We start from the raw sequence: 20,624 nt of genomic DNA on the forward strand, positions 1-20,624 counted from the left end.
TCAAAGAAGTTAACAGTGATGCTAAACTGGAATTTTTGTTTTTATTATTAAAGATTACTCTATAACTTGGCTCTTTTTTAGCTTTTGAGTGACTTCACAGCATAATCATTTTCAAGGGCTGAGTGGAATGGAATGGGGAATTCCTCAATGAGGAAATACTCTACCATTCCAAGGGAGAGGGACTGCCAAGTGTTCTGTTTTTCTGAGAGGCAAGGTGAGCATTCCTGGACACTTTGGAAGATTTCATTATCCTGTGTATGGCATTTCTCATCTGTAGGAATCCCTCTAGTGTTTCAACTGCCTTGTGAACACTCTTAAATCGGAGATTACTTCAGCCAGGGTTGGAAGACTACGGGAGTATGACACCTGAAGGAGTCATTGGGGTACTCTACCACTTCTCACTGTAGGTGGCTGTTTCTCACCTATTCACCCACTTCTTTTTTTTTTTTTTCTTCTTGTTTTCTTTCTACTCACCATCCAACTAGAGTGATGAACAGCTACCATAGGTATTGATTACTTAACCCAGCTGGGTATTTAATTTTAGTTGTTTCAGTTTTGGTTTTGGCTTTTGGCTTTTTGATGATACTGGGGATTGAACTCAGGTGCTCTACCACTGAGCTACATGCTCAGCTCTCCTTTTTTCTTTTTCTTTTTTCTTTTTTTTTTTTTTTTTTTGAGACAAGTTCTTGCTAAGTTGTCCCGGCTGGCCTCAAACGGGCTATCTTCCTATCTCAGCCTCCTGAGTACCCAGGATTATAGGAGTTTGCCGCTGCGCTTGTTTCATCATTTTGAAATGCCTTTAGAGGTGATTCAGAAGACAAAGGTCTATTCAGATCCTCAACTTATGGGGTAGGAGGTACAAAAGCAAAATAACCATATGTTCTTATTGCCAAGAGCTATGAAAGGAACTTTTAATTCATGTTATGTCGGGCAAAGGAGATTGTTTTTCTGGTCATGGAAGCCAGAGAGTCCTTTCAGTTTTCCTGCTTCCCCTCTTTGAACCTTCACTTCTTCATCCTCTTCTCCCTTATCCTGAAATTGTTGCTTCTGCTTGTAACATTTCTAAGTTCAGTTGCAGATGGTGTCTGTGGGAAGTAAAGCTTGGTCAAAAAAGAGTTCTGGTATCCAAGAAAACGTAGATAAGGCTTGCAGGGTTGTCCTCCCCCCCGCCCCCGGTGATTAATCACTTGGATGCCAAAATGTTTTGACCACTGGATGGCTCTCATATCGCTTATTTCAAAAATTAGTCGTCCAAGTTTGCAATAAAGAGGCTAATGTGATGTTAGTCCTTAATACCCTCTAGAAGGATAATTATTGGTGAAGGCTTCTCATCATACAGTCCTTAGCTTTACAGCATGCTTCTCTAGAGAAGCATGAGAAGATATAGCCATAAAATAAGTTCATTTAGATATAGGTTCCCTAGGATCTAGAAGTAGATTTTTGATGTCTTGCTCTGGCATAGTTGTAAACTAAAGAGAGTGTTGATAGTTCCAAAGGAATAAGGGCTATTTTATGCCTCCTTGAGGGAGGGCAGCATGAAGAAGCCTTTAAAAAGATTACAATGTAGTGATGCAAGCTAAGTGAAGAACAAAGCCTGGATCTTGGAGGGTGTCTTTTCTCTACCTGAGGGGGCTATCTGATGGGGTTGTCTCTCCATCCTATGTCTTAGAATTTCAACTATACTTGATGAGCAACACCCTTGATGTAAGGATCACCTTGTGGACAAAAAAAACTAACTGTACCATGCTAATGCAATTTTAAATGCTTTCCTGCCTGGAGAAAAACAGGATAAGTTTTAAAGCTTTTAGAAAGTTTAGGAGCCTGGTCTCTGATTAATTCAGGAACTTCTGAGATTGACTTTGCACCAATATTTGTGATTTCTTTTAGAGGATCAAGGTCACATAAAATAAAGCCATATAAGGAGGTAGAAATAAGGGTAAGAAGGGAGAATTAGAGCAATTTGGTAGCCAGGTTGCAGAAAGAGAGAGGAATATGAGATGGAAAGAAAAATTATGGTTGGGCTAGTGAAATTTAGGGGATGATTGCTCTAGAGGTTCACAGTTTACTCCAGTGAGGTTCCATTAAGGCATCTCTGTGAGTAAAGAGTTTCCCTTGATTCACAGGAGTATTACCTTTAGGGTTAGAGGATGGGCTTAGAACCCTTAAGCTGGGCCATAATTTGAAGACATTTTTTCTACAGAGGCTAGAGAATGTAAACAATATTAAGCAAATAACTTATGATACATTTGTGTAGCACTGTTAGCTACATAGTTGAAGAGGATAAGGAGTAAGAAGGAAAGAACATGATAAAATTGTGTTTTTCAAGTTTTAAAACTCTCCAAGTAGATTTATGTATTTTATGTCAATCTAGAAACTAATGTTATTCCTCTTCCCTTATTTTAGATGAATGAGGGCAGTGCATAGAAGAGCAGACAAACCAGAATTTGTGAACTGGAGTTCCAGAATGTTTGTGCTACAAAAGGACATTAGTTTGTTTAGTTCAATGCCATCTTTGGCCAGTAAAAAAAGTTTAGAAAGGTGGAGAAACTGGTGTTGGGAGAAAGAAGGAAGAAAAGGGGAACTAACCTTAAGTATTACCATGTGTCAAGCTCCTGTCTCACTGTCTCTTCTTTTTGGCTTTGGGGAGGAGGAAGACAGGAATGGTGTGTCTCTTGCCACTATGGGTTCTTACAGGTATCTATAGGCTTAAAGTAGGAGAAAACAGTAGTGAGTGTGTGGGCATTGATTGGATATTTGAAGGGCTTTACTTAGTAAATTACTGTCTTGGTTCTTAGGCACCTTGAGACCAAGGGCTGGAAAGAAAAGACATCCATCCCTCTTATTGTCCTGAGCAATATGTAGGAGATAAAGGGAAGTGGTAGACCACTTTTTCCTTTCTAACCACACAGGACTAACCTAGAGGAAATGAAGAATCAGCATTTGAGATTGAGGTTAATCTAAGGAACCAGACAATTGAAAGGTAAATAACTTCTCCATTCCTAGAGACTATACAATGAATCAGAGGCAGGTGTGATAGGGAGCAAGATTACTTTTGGCACTGAGATTGATTTTCATTCTAGAAAGTCAAGTCATGACCCAAGAATATAGGATTTAATCTTAGAGAACAAAATAAGGCTTCTAATCCTAAGGCGTCCTCAGAGAAAATAGTGGAAAATAGTGTTTATACACTATGAATCAAGGAAATAAATTCATTTGGTGACTGTGCTTTTTTCCCCCCGATTTTTGTTTATAACATTTTGAAGTCATGAAATTGAATTTGTGATTTTGAAAAGTGTTAATTTTGGGGCAGGTGGGAGTCTGAAAACAGACAGATTTAGATTGTATTCCTCTTAGTTGTTTGGTATAATATCCCAAGAGTTATACCATGGAGACTGCTTCAGTGGGGAGGGGTAATATCATTAGCAGAGTTATGTCTTGAGTAAGTACATCTAGGGGTGGGAGGAGGTTGAACGGAGGTCTCACTTTTAGGAAGCTTCTGAGCCTAGTATGAGAGATGAGTCTTATGCCTGGGACAGGAGTGGGGAATCTATATTTTTAAGTTAGCATATTAAGTCAAGTTATAAAGTAAGAGTATACTAACAAAGAGGAAGCCAAATCAAATAATTAGAAAAAGTGGCGTTAATAAGAAAAAATTCTTTGAAAGTGAGAGAAAGGTGAACAGAGGGAGGAGACTTATGGAAATGTATTTTGGGCAGAGGGACATGAATTGACCTAGGATGGTACAGGAAAGGGTGTTAGGAAATGAAGTTGGAGGTGCAATTTTCTTGGCCTGAATTGAGGAATTGGAGCTGTGTGGGTTTTTTGTTGTTTGTTTGTTTTGTGTAGGGGATCCAGGGCCTGATACATGCTAGGCAAATGTCCCAGTCCCTCTGTATGAGGAGTTGAAATTTGGTTTGGTAAGCAGTAACAGAAGTGAGCATGATGAGATGAAAAATTATTCCAAGGACTTTGCAACTGCAGAGTTCTGTAGAATATTGTTGTTATTGCCCATACCTGAGGCAGTAAAGCCTACAGTAGACTAGGAAAGGGGGAATCAGAAGAAATGGAAGGGGGTGGTCCATAGGAATTAGGCTTGCTCAAAGTTTAGATGTGAGGGGAGAGACAAAGATGGCCTCCAGATGATCCCAGGACACATTTGTGCTGCTGATAATGATGGAAGCTTGGTAAGAGACAGCTTTGTTTTTAAGGAATAAGTGTTTATTAGCCAACTGATGTGGTGTGCCTGTCTTCAGTGTTGCAGAGTCTAGAAGGGGCCCTGTCCCTGGAGAACCGTGGAGCATGTACTGTGTCCAGATGGTAACCTGCACCCCACCCATTTCAGGGTGGAGAACCAGACAAGAGAGTCCCATTGCTGGGGTGTGCCCACAAACTTTTAAGGATGCTAGTCAACTTTGGATCTGGGAAAGAAAATTCAGTTTTTTGGTTTTGTCTGTCAGTTTCTTCCCCTTTAATGCCTTGAAAATGGGATATGACTAGCCTGTGGCAGCATGTGCCTGTGGATGCACAATTCTCTGGCTTGATTCTTGGAAGGCCTTTTCCTGTCCCTCCCTGGGGGTCATTTGCATCTCTGGTTCCTGCTCCTAGAGCCATAAAGTGGGAGCCCCCATTTATTAATTGGGTTGGGACTAGGGAGGGGGTCGGCAGGGGACTCTTTAGTACGGCAGGCGGGGGTCTTCCCGAATGAGCCCATTAGACAGCCCCAGCGGCAGCTGAAACGGGGCTGCAGCCAAGTCCTCTCCGTTTCAAAAACCCTCCATCGCCTGCAGCAGATCAGAACAAGGCCTGCGGGAGCCCTTAGCTTCTGATTGCAGCTGTGAGGAAGGACAAAACAATTTATAGGAAGCCAAGTAGCTCCTGTCTCACTGTCTCTTCTTTTCGACTTTGGGGAGGAGGAAGACAGAAATGGTTTGTCCCTTGCCATTGTGGCTTCTTATATGTACCTATAGGCCTAAAGTAGGAGAAAATAGTGAGTGTGTGGGCATTGATTGGATATTGAAGTCAATGCTGTGGATTATTTACATGTCCTTTGCTCTATTCATTCCATCTACACAGTTATGTTAGATTAGCAGCTACTGCTTACATGGGGCTCCCTAGGGCAAAGTTGAGGGGGTGCCCAATCTGAGATGGGGCATGCTTATCAAACTCCTTCCTGCCCCATACCTGCCTTTTGTTTTATCAAGATTCGGGGTCAGAGTATAGATTCTCTCCTTACTTAATTTCCTCTTTTTTAATTTTTTAGTTTTTGATGGATCTTTATTTATTTATTTATATGAGCTGCTGAGAATCGAAGCCAGTACCTCGTACATGCTAGCCAAGCGCTTTACCACTGAGCCACAACCCCAACCAATTAATTTCCTCTTAATAGAAAGGGTTTGGCACTTAAAGGAAGGCCTCCTACTGGGTCTCACCTGTCCCTTCAGTTAAACCTGCAGGAGGAAGGCAAGCATCTACAGGGGACCTTCTCTAACGTGGTGCAGAGAGGTGTAAAGGGCAGGAATATTTCACTTCCTAATGCATGGATACTTGACGTGACTTCTCTGTTAGAGAATCATACATTGCCAGAGCTAGAAAAGAGGTCAGGTAATCCAGGCTCTCAGTTTACAGAACAGGAAACAGGTTTAAGGATGGCATAGTACCTCACCCACAATCTCACAGTTGGTTTAACCATACTAGGACTAGATCCAAGAGGCCAGAATCTTAACCTATATGAATATAGAGCCTCCAACTTTAAAATCCCCTATTCCTGAAAACCCTCAGCTTCCTCAGAAAAGGAAAGAAACTGAGATTTTGAAGGGGGAAGGACAGAGATTGGAAGGTAAAGGTAGGTTTAAAAGTCATTAATAGAAAAACATTTTTATATTTTTACCTTAAAGGATAACATCTAATGACATGCAAATTAAGCACTTTTTATTAGAGCTCTTTTTCATTGGGAAGCAAATGGCAGCCACAGCCAAAGACCCTGATGCTCTCAGAGTTACTCCAAATTTCAGAACACTTAGCCACTATCTCTGTAGGTTGGAGGAAAAGAACCTCAAAGGCAACGTGAGGAATTAATCCCAAATCTCAACTCAGACCCCTTTGTATTACAAGACGGCTATATTGAAAAGAATCATCCTTCTGACCTTTTAGATTTTAAGCAAGCAGTATCAGAACTAAGTTACCACAGGGAACGGGTTTGTGGCATTTATTTTATTTTATTTTCCAAAAATAAGGGGGGAAATGAATCAAAATGAAGGTAGAAAGAAAACATTTCATCTGCTAGAAAATTAAGGTAGAAGGGGGGTCTCTGAATGACACTAGATTAGAGAACCCAAAACAAAATAAGATACTCTCTGAGATTACAGGAAAGTTGTGGGGGTAAAGGGAGCATTACCTCTCTCCTTATTTTATTTTTTTAGTGTTGAGTTGTTTGGAAGGTGGTGCCTCATGGTGGCCTAAACCCTACATGGTGTGCTCAGTTGTCTAATCTGCAGGGCAGGTTCTGTAAATCATCTCACTCTGGGCTAACTAAGTCTCACTTCTCCTCCTGGAACCCTCCTGGATACATCCACAGTCCCATGCTTTCTCTGAGCATATGAAATCAGGAGCCACTGATGAGCAGAGAGGACAATGCTGAAGGGAGAAAGGCACAACTGGACAGCTTGGAGATAAGAGTTATGGATATAGTTGGCAGGGGGTGCAGGGGATCTGCAAAATGAACATTGCGGATGACAGACAGATCCCAGTACATATTCTTTACATTTTGTCCATTATGCCCTAATTGATAGCATAGGGGAAATGTGGTATTGCTTCCCATGCAAATTTGTATCTGCCCTGGGAATATATGATAGACCTACTTGCCCAAATTGCATCAAGTCTGTTGTCCTACAAGTCTTTCTGTTTTTTTTTTTTAATTTTTATTTTTTTGTAGTTGTAGATGGACACAATGCCTTTATTTGTTTATTTTTATGTTGTGCTGAGGATCGAACCCAGTGCCTCACGCATGCTAGGCAAGCACTCTGCCACTGAGCTACAGCCCTAGCCCAAGTCTTTCTGTTTTATAGTCAAGATCCTTTTGTATCTCAGAGCCCTTCTCAGAGAAGCTGTGATGGACAAGAGAGTCTCAAATCTAAGCTGGTGATCTGATCAAAAATTGAGTGATGGGGCTGGGGATGTGGCTCAAGCAGTAGCACGCTGGCCTGGCATGCGTGCGGCCCGCGTTCGATCCTCAGCACCACATACAAACAAAGATGTTGTGTCCGCCCGAAAACTAAAAAAAAAAAAAAAAAAAAAGATACAAATAAAAAAAAATTGAGTGATCTCCTCTAAGTTATCTTCTTGCCTAAAATTTATATTATATTAACCATTAACCTCCGTTGCCTTTTATAATTCTGTGTTTCATAGCTTCTATTTTTGTTGAATTCTCTATCTATGAATACAGGGACAATGATTTTGTCTTTATCAACCTGGGAGACAGTTCCTGGGAGACAGAAATCTGGAAATGTAACTCTCTGGGAACATGCTTAAAGTTTATCTAAAACCTTGTGGGGAATTCAGGTTTTAAGACATTGGAGAAATGGCAGCCACCACTCTCACTGTTATCTGCCAACCTCATGCTTCCTGTGCTAAAGACGAAAGACCCTCTTTGGTGTCTAGTCCCTTGTCTCATATCTAATGTAGCCTGTCATATTCCTTTACAGGTGACAGTAGTAGGGGTGGCCCCTGAGGAATTCGGTGACATCCATCAGACACCTTGCATTCAGAACCTGGCAAATTCAGTCTCTTCCAAGAACTTAATGCCAGGTAGGGACTTAAGGCCAATCAGAGGTCACTATCTTCTTTTAAATGTAATACCCCCAGCCTCACTGTACCCTGATCTCAGGGAAGTTTCTTACCCTCAGAGATCTCCAGAGGAGTTTTCTTAGCTTTTTAATTTGATGGCTTTCTGGTGTCCTATCTTCTGGTTAACAAGTTCTTCCAGCTAGAGTAAGTGACTCCCTTTCTTGGCACCAGCATTTCATTCCTGTTGTTTCCTCTTGGCCAGCTGTGTTAATAGATATTTCCTCCATGCTGATGTGGTTACTCACTTTCAGCCCTCTCTTTAGGATGGCTGCCCCACTCACCCACTACCCCTATCATACACAAAATACTTCTTTTCCAAAAAGCTATTTTCTATTCCTTCAAATCAAGATAAAATAGTGATGTCCCTCTCCCTTCCTCTAACCAGCTTCTTCACCTCCTTTCTAGGTTCAATGGGAGACTGCACCTGTCCGAACACTGTGTGAAATACCAGAAGTAGATGCCTGCAGCCTGCTTCCTCCATTCCCAATGCCCAAAGCAGGTGGGTCACCTGGCTCCAGTGCCCACCCTTGTCCTCTTTGCCTGGTGGTAGGTATGCTCTCCCTTCTCCTAATCCCAAATAGGGCCATATTTCTTTCTGGGAGTAACATTTTTTTTTCTCTTCTTCTTCTTTTTTTTGAGACTAGGTCTCATTATGTTGCCCAAGAAGCAATCCTCTTTGCTAAGTAGCCTGCCAAGTAGCTGGGACTACAGACATGTGGCAGTGTGTCCAGCTTTTCTGATGGTATTTCTGTTGTTTATTATCTCCAGCAAGAAGACTCAACTCCTTGTCTTGCTAACTTTCAAACCCTTCAGAGAGTCCCTCCAGCTATCAAATATCCATTCCTTTTTCTGTAGTTCAGAACCTTTCCCCCCATTTAGTGGGTATAGAAAAGAACCAGTAATGGGGCTGGGGCTGGGGCTCAACAGTAGCATACTCGCCTGGCATATGTGAGGCACTGGGTTCGATTCTCAGCATTGCATATAAATAAATAAAATAAAGGTCTATCAACAACTAAAATAATTAAATAAATAAAAATTTTAAAAGGGAAAAGACCAGTAAGTAGATGGTCTTTGAGGCTAGAGGGGAAGGGAGAGGCAGTCCTTTTCTTGGGAGCTGGAAGTTGAATCCCTAGATGTGCATCCTAGTAGAGTACCTGGATCTTTTCAAGGAAAGGTGTTTTATCTGGTGACTGTTTCCCAGGATTCAGATCTTAGGCTCCCAGAGTCTTTCTGACTCTACTTATTCCCAGACTTCCCTGGGAAATGGAAAATGGATGACTGAAGGGAAGAATCAGCTGGATATTGCTCTTTGGAATTCAGGTGTCAGCTTTCCTCTGGGGCCTTTAAAGAATGTCAGGGGGGTCAGAGCATCTTCCTGCCTACCAGGCCTTAGAGTGACATCATCTTTTCCTCTTGACCCTTGGCTTCCTCTCTCAGCAGCATCCCTCTTACTCCTGCAATTCTGATAGCTCAAGCAGCACTCCCAAATAAGTACCTTCGCTGAGCAAGGTGCTGCTTTCCTTGAGGCAGATGCTTTTGAGTTAGAAGTGGAGCAAGTGAAACAGGGTAGATAAGAGGGCTGAAGCAGATGTTAGAAAGCAGGAAATGTCCCTGGAAGTAGTCACCTAGGAGGTATGTATGGGCTACCTTGATGGTACAGAGAATACCAACATTTATAACTCTTACCCGCCAAGCAGGATGTCTGATTCCTCAAAGCAACCATACCAGTCAGGCAACTGCAGTCTTGGTTTCTGCCACACGAGGGCACTGCTGACCAATTAAAACTCACACCTTAGCAGACAATTTGGGTGAGGGCACCCTTTCTCCTTGACCTCTCAGAGACACCCCCAGAGAGTCTGAGAGCTGAGGGCCAAGGAGTCAGAAGAATTAACTGGAACCACTTGTTCTTTATTTAAAATGACTTAAGATCCTAAACACTGCCCTAGTGGCCTGCTAGCTCAGTGCACTTCCAGTTGTGCTTGGAAAGCCCCTAGTTCCAGGTACTGAGCAGTTCACACAGGTGCTCTCTCCTTCAGGGTATAACAGGTTCTAGCTGTCCACCCCATTGTCCCCTTGCCTCCTGAAAATTGCTTTCTGGCCCAGAGGGTGGGGGTGTCTATGGTTTTTAGGGGGGAGAATATTTTACAAGTATTCCAAGTGTCTTTGTTAGTGAGAAAGTATTGGGGGGCTGGAGACTGAAAAAGTGTGTCACCCCATCATCTCTTCCAGCACAGACCTGAAGAACTCATGACAGTCTAATAGATGTGTTTAGACTGAGTGGCTGGAGTACACTCAGGATACCTCTAGGCTCTGAGCCAGAAAAGGTGTCAGAAAACAGGATGGGAAAGGGGGCTGCTTTGGTCCTTGTGCCTCATACCCACCCTATGCAATGTCATGGCTCTGTTAGTGATGCCAAATGGCCAACAGGCTTCTACAGGAGTGAGGACCCCACAATTGACCCTCAGTCTCCATGAAGCTCTTCCAGTCTGAATAGGCTCAGGGAGATGACAGAGGTCCTCTTCTTCCTCCTCCCCCCATGCCTGAGGGCCCCTCCCCAGGAGGACAGCTTGATTAAACAGTCGGTGCTACTGGAATTACTGCACAGCTGGCACTCCCCCCAGCACCCTGAGCAGAGCAGCAGTGCAGATTAAAATCTCCAATTAGCGTTACAGTGAAGAGAGGAGGTGCTGAGGCTGCCAAGGAGGCCAGGCGGGGGCCCTGGGTCAGCACCCCCACTCCTGCCTGGATTCTGAGTGCCACTCTTCATCACCCTTTCTTCTCTAACTCCTCTTCAATGTGCTAAGTGCCTATTAGCCTTGTATCACTTGGGGCTGGAGGGCTTGGGATGGGGTGGGGCAGATGTATAACCTGGAAAAATCTGGGGATCCTTTAAGGATGGAGGAGCATGAGAATGGTCAGAGCTTGTCCTAATCACAGCCTGCCAGCAGCCAGGCCAAGGTAACTTCCCTCTAGTGCTACTGCTTTTTGCCTAAAGAAAAAAGCAAACAGAACAGGTCCCTCTAAGCCCTCTTTCCCATTAAGTACTTAGGGACATGGTACCCACATGAACATCCATCTTTGTATATTTGATCCTATCTGATCCATCTGCTCCCACCCAAATTATGGCTCCTTCCTCTCTCCCTCTCTCCCTCCCTCTCCCTCTATCTTTCTCTCAGCTTTCCTGCAGGAAAGGTACAGCCAGACTCAGGAGCATCACCCTGCCCTGCCACCTGGGTCCCATCCGGCTCCCCACTCCTTGTTATCTTCTTCCTAGTTTGGGGATGAGCCGAGATATGCCAAGAATGGAAGTCTCAGATCCTCCCAACCCCTAAATATTACACACCATTCTAAGATCCTTCTTTCATTTATACTCCGTCCTTCACGTATCAAGCCCAGAAGCATGGCAGCAGAGCTAACCATATCCTCTGATTGCCCTCTGCCCCTTTAAGGGAAATGGAGGTGGGTACCCAGCTGACTGAACCTACTCACACCTCCAGAAATTAGACACCAGGGCACGGTGCCACCCTCCCAGGCTGGCACATGCTACCCTGGCAGAGGTTCAAGTAGCCCCCCCATCATACTCCCACCCCTATGTCTTCCTCTACTCTCTCCCTCTTTCTCCGCCCCCCACTCTTTTCTCAGCTCAAAGCACAGCTGAGCCTTAGAAGGAGGGGTGGGGGTGGAGAGACCAAGCTGGGGCAAGGGGGTGTAGAGCTCCAATAGCACGTTTTCACCTGCCATTTAATTGGATGTATTTTTAATTAATGGGACCTCAGGGACCAACATGAGACAATCTGATCTCTGAATAGGGACAGGGGAGGGATTGGGTAAGGGAGGAGGATTGGGCCACTGGGTGCGGTTACCGGGAACTCGGGCCCATCAATCACTGGCCACTTTGCGTTCTGGCATGGAGAATAGCAAGGTAGAGGAGGAGGGGAGGCGCTGGGGAGAGGTGCCAGGATTTCCCCCCTGCCAGGACCTCCAAAAGGGATGGAACTGTGCTGATTGACTCAAATCTTAGAGCCCAAAATTGCAATCAGAATAATAGGTAAGGCTGTTTTCTTGCCCCTGGGGTTTTGTCTAGTTGGGTTTTTATCCCAAGGAGTGCTGTAAAATTGTGAAAGGAATGTGGGGACAGAGGTTTGAGATCCCTGAAGGAAAGTACAAGAGCTAAGGACCATGGAACTAGAGACTATGATGAGAGGGAAGAGAAAGGCAGATTTCAGAGATATTTCTGTTCAACCTCCATATTTGGGGTTGAACCCAGGACCTCACACATGCTAGGCAAGCTCTACCACTGAGCTATATCCTCAGCCTTTCTACATTTTGACTTGAAACAGTGCCATCAAAGTTACCTGCAAAATGGCATGCAAACTAGGACTGGTGCCTTTTAGGGTCTGAATCAGAGAATCTTTTCTGTTCCAAGGAAGGGAACTTGGAGCTCATCTTGCCTGACCCCATTATTTTACAGATGTGGAAACCAAGACCCAGAGAGGGGAATTCATTTGAATCCTGTCTTGGAGCTGCTTTTGTTCCTGGGTTTAGAAAGTTCCTGGGAACACAGGGAAAGGAAAGGTAGGTATAGTGGGAGGAAAGTCAAATGAAGAGTCAGCAGGACATTATATTCTGTTGCCTGAAGCCTCATGTTTTTGTCCCCTGAGTCTGGGAAGCAACTTAGGGAGTCAAGCAAGTGCATTTTCTATGGAGCATTACTGGGAAACATTTTCTTTCTTTCTTTTTTTAAATATTTTTTAGTTGTTGATGGACCTTTATTTAATTTATGTGTATGTGGTGCCAAGAATCAAACCCAGTGCCTTACGCATGCTAGGCAAGAGCACTACCACTGAGCCATAACCCCAGCCCATGGGGGACATTTTCTTTATATAGCCTGTTTCATAGTTCATCTCATCCATTCCCTTGATTCCAAGCAGTCAGATTTCCTTTAGTCCCCGTTCCAGAATTTTATCTTAACTTCTAAGGGAAGGAAATGAACCAATTATTCCAACTTTTTAACCTAGAAATAAATCTTCCAGTCAACATTAAATATGGAACTTTGTTAGAAATCTTCTCACAAGTTTCCCTGCTATAATATAAACCACTGGAGAAAGTTATGCCAAAAAGTATAATAAGGGGTAGTCTTATACCTCTTGTCCAATGTCTAAGCCTAGAACAGAGACAGAATTCAAATTCAAGGCCCTAAAGGCTGAATTAGAAAAGCCCCTAAATTCATGTAGTACCCTGCCCTAGGGCTCTTGGTTAGGTCCCATTTGGTTCACGTAGTGTTGATGTACCCTGGAACAGAAAAGCAAGTTTCCAACCGCCTCCATTCCTACTAGCTTTCTTTTGTCACTGTTTATGAGCTAGGGTTAAAGAGGGAAGGATGAAGGCAAATGGGGCCTTTACCACCAGGTTGCCAAAGCTTAATTTCTTGGCATCCTCCCCTTTCCTGAATATATTCAACATTCTTTGTTCTGTGCTTCATGAGGCTGACTTGGGGTAAGGGCAAGATTAGGCACAAAGTTTGGAAGGCAGTGCCAGGGGAAATTTTGTCACAGTTTTCATGCCCCCACATCTTTTTTCCCACCCCCAGAATTGTCTTCTCCTCTAGTTTAGTACCCAGGCCCTGGGGAAGAGCAGGATCTGCCTCTGTAAGTGCCCCCAGCCTCATCCTGCTCTGCCTTTAGACCCTCAGAATCTGCCCCTGGTCTGTCTGATCCTTTGCCTTCTCCACTGCAGCCAAGATAAGAAGGTCCTCAGGTCCCCCAAGGACAGACTAGGAAGAATTCTTCTAGGACCCCTGCCGGCTTCCAAGGGTATCAAGGCTGTTGGTAGGGGGAGAACTGTGGCAGGGACTGCAAAGAAAGTTCTTCTGTTGGGTGAGATGAGGTAGAAGGCTGCAAAGAGACAATATGGAGAGGTGACATTTGGAAACTGAGTCCTGTAGTCCCACTTGTGGAGTTGACTGCTGAATGTAAGGCAGGACAGTCATAGGAAGTATTATTTGGGGGATATATTAGGTGGGTGCTGTTTCTACTCTGGAATGCAGAGCAATGGAAAAGAGCATGCAGTAAGGGAGGAGAGAGGATGGCAGGCTTTCTCTAAAAAAGAGCTAGCCACCCTTTCTCTTGCTGATGGTTGCCCTTTGTTCATCCCTACTTCAACATACTGGGGGAATATGGAAGGGGCAGAAAGGCCCTTAAAGTACTCACTCCAGATTCTGGGTGTTTTTCAAAGAAATAGAGCTTCCAGGCTGGGGTTATGGCTCAGCAGTAGAGTACTCGCCTCGCACGTGCAAGGCCCTGGGTTCGATCCTCAGCACCACATATAAATAAATAAAATAAAGTTTAAAAAAAAAAAGCCCCTCTCTTAAAAAAAAAAAAAAAAAAAAGAAAGAAAAGGAAAAGAAAGAAAGAAAGAAATAGAGCTTCCTTTCTTTCAACCCTACCAGGTCTACCTCATATTCCCAAGGTCTAGCCAAGGGTTCCAGATCCACAGCCTGGAGTCCAGAAGAAGTTCAGAGCCTTTTGTGGAAAAGAAGGGTAGATGTGAAGTGTTTGGAAGGTAGAGAAAACAGTACCCAGAATTCTCTGCCTTCTGGAAAAAAAGAACTAGCCACAATGCTCAGCAATGGCCTAGGGTTTAACTTTTACTCTAAGGGGACCCCTTTCCTCCTCCCCATTTTCCCACTGTATGTGGTTGGGGGAGACCTGGAAATCTGAACCTCTTACCTTGGCACCTGGAAGGCTGTTATGCAGATCCCCTCTCTATAATTCCCAAAGCTATGGAGAAGGGGAAAGGAAGAGAAAGGGGTAGATGGAGGTGGCTGTACCATGGTGTTCATTAGCACTCAAGGAGAGAGGCCAAGGAGAGAAACTGGCCAGAGAGAAAGCTAAAAGGAGATACCTGCTCCCTGCTCCTGAAACAGCATCCTTACCCCATCCTCTCTTGCTTCCCCTCACATGCCTATGGGGCTATATGCCTGAGTGTGCCAGCTCTCCTGGCTGGTTATCCTGCTCCATGGAGATGGCAGCCAGCACTCTGCGCCTGCATAGAGCACATGCAGTAGTCTCTCACACTCCTGTGCTCAGTCATCTCAATGTGCCTGTGTTACAGATTACTATTATTAGGGATGAAAGAGGGCTGTGGCCCTATGGGTAAGAAGATGGTGGGCTCTGGGGCCTTTTGGGTGCATTTTGCTTGGCTGGAGGAAGGGGTAGGGAGAAGGCTGCTGGCAGCTCAGCAGAGCCTGAGGTTCTAGTGACTCACAGCAGTGGGGGTGGCTCATAAAAACAACAGAGGGGAAGGGGGCCCAGGCCTATTAGAACTCTCTTTGCTCCTTCTCCCCACTTTGAACTCTGTGGATGAAAATCACTCATCTAGATGAGGAGAGACCCTAGCTATGAAAAAAGAAGGAAGTGGGAGAAGAGAAGAGAGCAGGAGAAGCTGAACATTCTCAGAGGAGCAGCTTCCCATAAGGAGAGTCCAGTTATTCTTGCCTTACTGTATCTATGGATTGCACAGGGAGTACTGGGCATTCACATGTGCTAAGGCCTCCCAGTATCTCTGGACTTTTTCCAGAAGAAAGCTTTCCAAGTACACCCAACTATTTCTCCCTGCCTCATTTGCCTGCCTCACCAGTGAATTATGTACCCAGTTGACTCTACATTTTCAGAAATTAAAAAAAAAAACAAAATGGGGCTGGGGATGTGGCTCAAGCGGTAACTGGCTTGTCTGGCATGCGCGCGGCACTGGGTTCGATCCTCAGCACCACATAAAAATAAAATAAAGATGTTGTGTCCACCAAAAACTAAAAAATAAATATTAAAAAAAAAAAAAAAAAACAGGGCTGGGGATGTGGCTCAAGCAGTAGCGTGCTCGCCTGGCATGCGTGCGGCCCAGGTTCGATCCTCAGCACCACATACAAAACAAAGATGTTGTGTCCGCCGAAAACTAAAAAATAAATATTAAAAAATTCTCTCTCTCTCTCTCTCTCTCTCTCTCTCTCTCTCTCTCTCTCTCTCTCTTTCTCTCTCTCTTTTTAAAAAAAAAAAGAAGAAGAAGAAAACCACTACAACAAGATCAGAACCTAAAAGAATTATCACCTTTTCTCAGTAGTTTCTTCCTTAGAAAGAGACACCTAGGACCAGAGAGGAGCAGCTAGGGGTATTTAGATTGGCAGAACAGGCTGTTGGTACAGAATGAACAGTGGGTGCAGAAACACAGGTCTTTAAAAGTGCTGATGCCTTCCCCTCTCACAGGCCAGTGGGCAATATACATTTCTATCCTTTTTGAATCAGGGGATGATAGAGTACTGTGCTGAATATCATAATAGAAAGAGATCAGAAGGTAGACTAAGACAACTGTCTATGCCTGTGATCCTAGTCCTGGGGCCTGTGACCGAGCCTGAATTTTCACTTGCCTATTCTGTTTCATTGCAGGTGGCTCTACTTTTCAGCCAGGGTAAAAGCCTTCTGCCCAACTGTTCCTGGTGATCCAGAGATGGCTTTTTTTTGGTGAAAGAGACAGACCAATCACTCTTTGTGCAGGGAGATGGAATCAGCTATATCATTCCTCTCTCTGGCAGCACAAGTTGAGAGACCCCATAATAAAGTTTAGTCCTGAGCTAAGCTAACCCATCACCTGCCTTGAGTATAAAATTGAGGGGGAGCCTGGGTATATTAGTTAGGGTGTAGGTAGATGGGGGGCTTAATCCCCAGAAGAGATAAGAATAACTCCTCTATACCACTTGCTGCTTATCCCTCCTCTTTTTTGATTGATTGATTGGTGCCAGGGATTGAACCCAAGAGCACTTAACCACTAAGCCACATCCCCAGCCCTTTTTATTTTTTATTTTGAGACAGGTTCTCACTAAGTTGCTTAGGACCTCACTAAGTTGCTAAGGCTAGTCTTGAACTTGTGATCCTCTTGCTTCAGACTCCCGAGTCACTGGGATTACAGATGTGCACCATTGCATCCAGCAATCCACCTATTTCTTAAAACTCCTTTCTGTGCTCCCTTTTCTTTGACCTCCCATTAACTACCCCCATTTCTGGCCACCACATCTTCTCCAGTCTGAAAGAACATGGTAAATACTTTTATGTTCCCTGTACTTTTATCTCTCTCACTCTCTTCCTCTCTTCCCAGCTCCCAACTGAGAACTACCAACACTTGAATTCTTTCCACCAGTGAACGCCTCCAGGATCTGAACCCAGGATCCTTATCCTCTGCTATCCTACCCTGATCCTGAAAATACCATTGAGGTGGGAAGGACTCATCAGTCCTCATCCTTCCACAAGTATACCCAGGCCAGGACTGATATGTCCACTGGTATTAAGGGCCCTGCCCTGGAACAGAGGGCAGCCCTAGGTGTACACTGGGGCCCCGGCCCTGAATGCATGTCTGCCTGTGCATTGGGTACACTGGTTTATTAGTGTTATTTCAGCATTGTGATGCAGAGAGAGTAAGTGTAACAGCTGCTCCTTGCTTGCAGTGTTTATTGTTACCTAGAGACAACCTCCTGGCTTTTTCCCAGCTCCCCCTCCCCCCCAACCCTGCCCCCCTCCCTGCCAACAATCCTGCTCTCCCTACACTGATGGGAAATTTATAGCTTGCCCATACCATGCCTTTAACCCTCTCCTGTCCATAGGGTAGATGGACCAAGGGGAGCCAAAGTGAGCAGTGAGCATGCTTGGGCCCCAGCAAGGTAGAATAACAATCTGGAAGAGGGAGAGAGGAATGACACATACCCCTCCATTCTATGTGTCCAATCTCAGGCCCCAGTTGCCCTCCTATCTCTCATGTGGAGAAAAAAGAAGAAAGAACTTCAATCCTGGCTTTGACATCCTAGAAGAGCTCCTTTGGACTTAGCATTGGGATCTCAGCATCCTCCTAACAAAATTATTCCTTTCCATGAGCATCTCTAAGCACCCAGTTTGGTTGCCTGGACCTGCACCATATACAGTGAGCTGATATTGAAAAGGAAGGGAAATATATAGTGGCAGAATCCCCAGCCCCCTCCTTTCTGAGAGAAAGGTAACTATAGAGATGTCATATTGAGAATAGATAAGAGCCTCTGGGGAGAGAGATGCCAGCCAGACCTCTATAGCTGGGTAGATGTCAAACACGAAGCCCACTGCTGAGCCTGATGGGAAAAACTGCCCACCTTAACTTCACTCTGGGCCCAGCACTAAGGTCCCAGAGACTCCAGGGCCATTCTCCAAGCTGGCCTTGGTCTGACTGGGCTACTCCTTTTTTGTGTGTCCTTCCTGCTTGTCTTTTAGTTTGATACCTTGGGACAGATCCAAAAGACCCAGGAGACTGAAGCATCCTAGGCATGGCCTCAACAAATCTAGAGAGAGAGAAGCCCTCTCTATTCCCTAGAACCTTTCATGGAGGAGTACTGTGTCATCTCTTCACCATCCTCACTGGAAACAGAAGAGAGGAGAAGGGGTTGAATTTTAACAGAAAGCATACAGGTTAAACAGAAAAACTTACTAATGGGATGAAAGACTTTAGAATAGGCCTGCTTCTCTCTCCAGAGATTTTTTCTTTTTCCTGCAATGAGTTAAGTTGGAAGAACAAGGATACTTTTCCAGGCCTCCTCCAGACGGTGTCAGCATGCTTTCCACACAGTATACCCTTCGTCAGTCCTTCGAATGTAGTATGTGGAGTTAGATCACAATTTTTTGGAGGCAGACAGCCCTAGGTTCCAGTGCCAGCTCTGCCACTTACCAGCTACCTTGATAAGTCACCTCTTTGAACCCAAATTTCCTTGTCTGTGATATGCAGATGAACATCTACCACTAAGGTTGCTGTGAAAATTTTGTAAATAATGTTATAAAGAACATAGGATACAGGGCTGCGGCTGGGGCTCAGTGGTAGGGTGCTCGCCTAGCATGTGTGAGGCACTGGGTTCAATCCCTGGCACCACATAGAAATAAACAAATAAAATAAAAGGTATTGTGTCTATCTGCAACTGAAAAAAGAAGAAGAAGAAGAAGAACCACCAAGGATAGTACCAGATATTCAGTAAGATACTCAGTGCCCAATCAGCAGTGCTTGATGTAGTAGAACACTGTTATTTTTATGTCCTCAGGGATGACATTGCTTCAAAGACTCCATGATTCCCTGGAGATTATCGCCATATGTGTGTGTGTGTGTGTGCGTGTGCGTGCGTGCACATGCATGTGCACATGCACATATGCACATGCATGTACTAGGGAGAATGTTCCCAATTTTCTTCATTATGTGAGTAGGAATATAAGTCCCCTGGAAAGGAAGTAGCCCCAATCTCTTGACTCAGACTCCCTAAGAAATCATTTTGATGCCTTGCTAGCCAGAAGAGGGGCCATTCTCATGTGCCACTTAGCCATTGTTCTGCCTGAAAGTATAGCTTTATTCAGGATGGAACTGGGAGAAATAGCCCTTAGAAGAATAGCAACAACTTACATTTTCCAGGCAAAAGTTTGTCAAGTTTATCTACATTAGCTCTTTAAATACCAAAAAAAAGAAAAGCAAATTCCATTTATTGAGTGCCTGCTATACATTTTATTGAGTATATTTTTAAAGTATGTTTGAAATTTATAGAGTATTTTATCACCTAGATACACCATAATTTATAAGACTTATCCCCCGTTTTTAATCACTTAGATATTTTTACTGTTATAAATAATATCACAATGAATATCTGAACACATAAAACTTAATGTATTTTTAATGATAAATTCCAAGAAGTAGAATTACTGGGTCAACAGATACAAATATCCCCCCTACATGGTTATGATCATTTTATTGATTACCCTAATGAGAATAACATTTATTAATCTTCCTCTTTGGAATTTCACAAAGGAAACACAAGGGCTGCCCCTTCTGCCTCTTATTTCTAGTAGAAACATTAACGATTTATCATGGCTTTTTTAAAAAACTGAGATAATTGTAGATTCACATGTAGTTGTAAGAAATAATAAGAGCCCTTGTTCATTTTTCCCACTTTCACTGAATGGTAACATTTTGCAAAACTATAGTATACTATCACAATCAGAACATTGACCTTGATGCAATCACCAATCTTGTAAAGATTTCTCTAGGGCTGGGGATTTGGCTCAAGCGGTAGCGCGCTCGCCTGGCATGCGAGCGGCCCAGGTTCAATCCTCAGCACCACATACAAACAAAGATGTTGTGTCCGCCAAAAAATAAAACATTAAAAAACTCTCTCTTAAAAAATAAAAATTAAAAAAAAGATTTCTCTAGTTTTACTCGTGTGTGAGTGTGTGTATATGTGTGTGTGCATATTAAGTGCTATACAATTTTATTACCTGTGTAAATTCATATATCTATCACTACAGTCAAGATGCTGAACAGTTCCAGCATCACAAGAATTCCTCATTTTTTTTTAATTACACCTATTTCTCTACTCCATCCCCTCCTTAACCCTTGCAGCACTGATCTCTTCTAAAATTTTGTCATTTCAAAAATGGAATCATCTGGGCTGGGATTGTGTCTCAGTGATAGAGCGAGCACTTGCCTAGCACATGTGAGGCACTGGGTTCAATCCCCAGCACCACATAAAAAAATAAATGAATAAAATAAAGTTATAAAAAATGGAATTATCCAATATACAATTTTTAATTGACTCTTTTCATATAGCTTAATTCCCTAGAGACCCATCCAAGTTTTTATGTATATCAATAGTTCATTCCTTTTATTTATTCCATGGTATGGACATACCACAGTTTGTTTAACCATTTACCTGTTGAAGGACATCTGGGCTGATTTGGTTTTGA

The 20,624-nt window shown here is 43.7% G+C and overlaps 1 protein-coding gene across 5 annotated transcripts in view; it reads left to right on the forward strand.

Moving 5' to 3' along the window:
- The window catches only part of LOC114081689 (cyclin-dependent kinase 12), an 83,012-nt gene extending 66,534 nt beyond the window's left edge, over nt 1-16,478 (forward strand). Inside the window, exons 14-17 of one of the 5 annotated variants that reach the window (XR_011705043.1) lie at nt 7,701-7,803; nt 8,248-8,388; nt 12,314-12,417; nt 16,281-16,478. Coding sequence is in view for 1 of the 5 variants with exons in the window: in XM_071603521.1 (XP_071459622.1) it covers nt 7,701-7,704 (4 nt within the window). In the remaining 4 variants the exon portion in view is untranslated. Of the gene's footprint in view, nt 1-7,700; nt 7,804-8,247; nt 8,389-12,313; nt 12,418-15,894 lie in introns of those variants that run through there. The other 4 variants (XR_011705042.1, XR_011705041.1, XR_011705040.1 and 1 more) reach the window with 4 other exon arrangements.
- Nucleotides 16,479-20,624: the final 4,146 nt, after the last annotated feature.

This window comes from Marmota flaviventris, chromosome 17, assembly GCF_047511675.1.
Source record: "Marmota flaviventris isolate mMarFla1 chromosome 17, mMarFla1.hap1, whole genome shotgun sequence".
Lineage (NCBI taxonomy): Eukaryota > Metazoa > Chordata > Mammalia > Rodentia > Sciuridae > Marmota > Marmota flaviventris.